General features: G+C 67.7%; 1 protein-coding gene across 1 annotated transcript in view; it reads left to right on the top strand.

Moving 5' to 3' along the window:
- Positions 1–710, top strand: part of MYO7B (myosin VIIB) — a 107,070-nt gene that overhangs the window by 101,660 nt on the left and 4,700 nt on the right. The window contains exons 37-38 of the mRNA XM_014550391.1: positions 11–243; positions 607–710. Of these exons, the coding sequence (XP_014405877.1) occupies positions 11–243; positions 607–710 (337 nt within the window). The remainder of the gene's footprint in view (positions 1–10; positions 244–606) is intronic.

Here is a 710-nt window from a genome sequence, read left to right as displayed (position 1 = left end):
GGTCACACAGGGCGGGGCGGCCTGCAGCCCCGTGGGGCGGGCTTGGGCAGGGTGCCCACCAGACAGCCTATTCTCCCTGACAGCCACACGCATCCTCAGGTACATGGGCGACTACCCGTCCAGGCAGGCCTGGGCCTCGCTGGAGCTCACCGACCAGATCTTCGCGGGGGCCCTCCAGGAGGCCGCTCTGCAGGACGAGGTCTACTGTCAGATCCTGAAGCAGCTGACGCACAATACCAAGAGGTCTGCGGCCGGGCCATGCCAGGCCCTCCGTCCTCACCTGCTCCCAAAGGCTGTGCCCGCTGTTCAGAGGGGGAGGGGGCAGCTCACGGCGGCCACACGCCCTGCCAGGCACTCCAAGCAGCCACGGCTGTGCTGGCACCCTGGTCTGTCCTGCAGACTTCCTGGGGTGGTCATAGCAAGGGGCCTCGGCCCTGCCGGATGCCACCCTGGGCCTCTAACCCTCAGCACGCTCCTCCACAAAATGGGCACAGTAGCACCTCTGCCAGCGCCTGGGTGTGAAGGCCTTCTTGGCATCGGGCAGCGGGGCCATGGGAGCCGGCAGCTGGTCCTGGAGGGTCCAGACTGAGGGCTCTGTGGCCACAGGTACAGCGAGGAGCGGGGCTGGCAGCTGCTGTGGCTCTGCACCGGCCTCTTCCCGCCCGGCAAGGCGCTGCTGCCCCACGTGCAGAAGTTCCTGGACACCAGAA

Source organism: Myotis brandtii, unplaced genomic scaffold (assembly GCF_000412655.1).
Source record: "Myotis brandtii unplaced genomic scaffold, ASM41265v1 scaffold600, whole genome shotgun sequence".
NCBI classification, from domain to species: Eukaryota; Metazoa; Chordata; class Mammalia; order Chiroptera; family Vespertilionidae; genus Myotis; species Myotis brandtii.
Note: the sequence above shows the minus strand (reverse complement) of the source record. Positions and strands in the feature narration are given on the sequence as shown.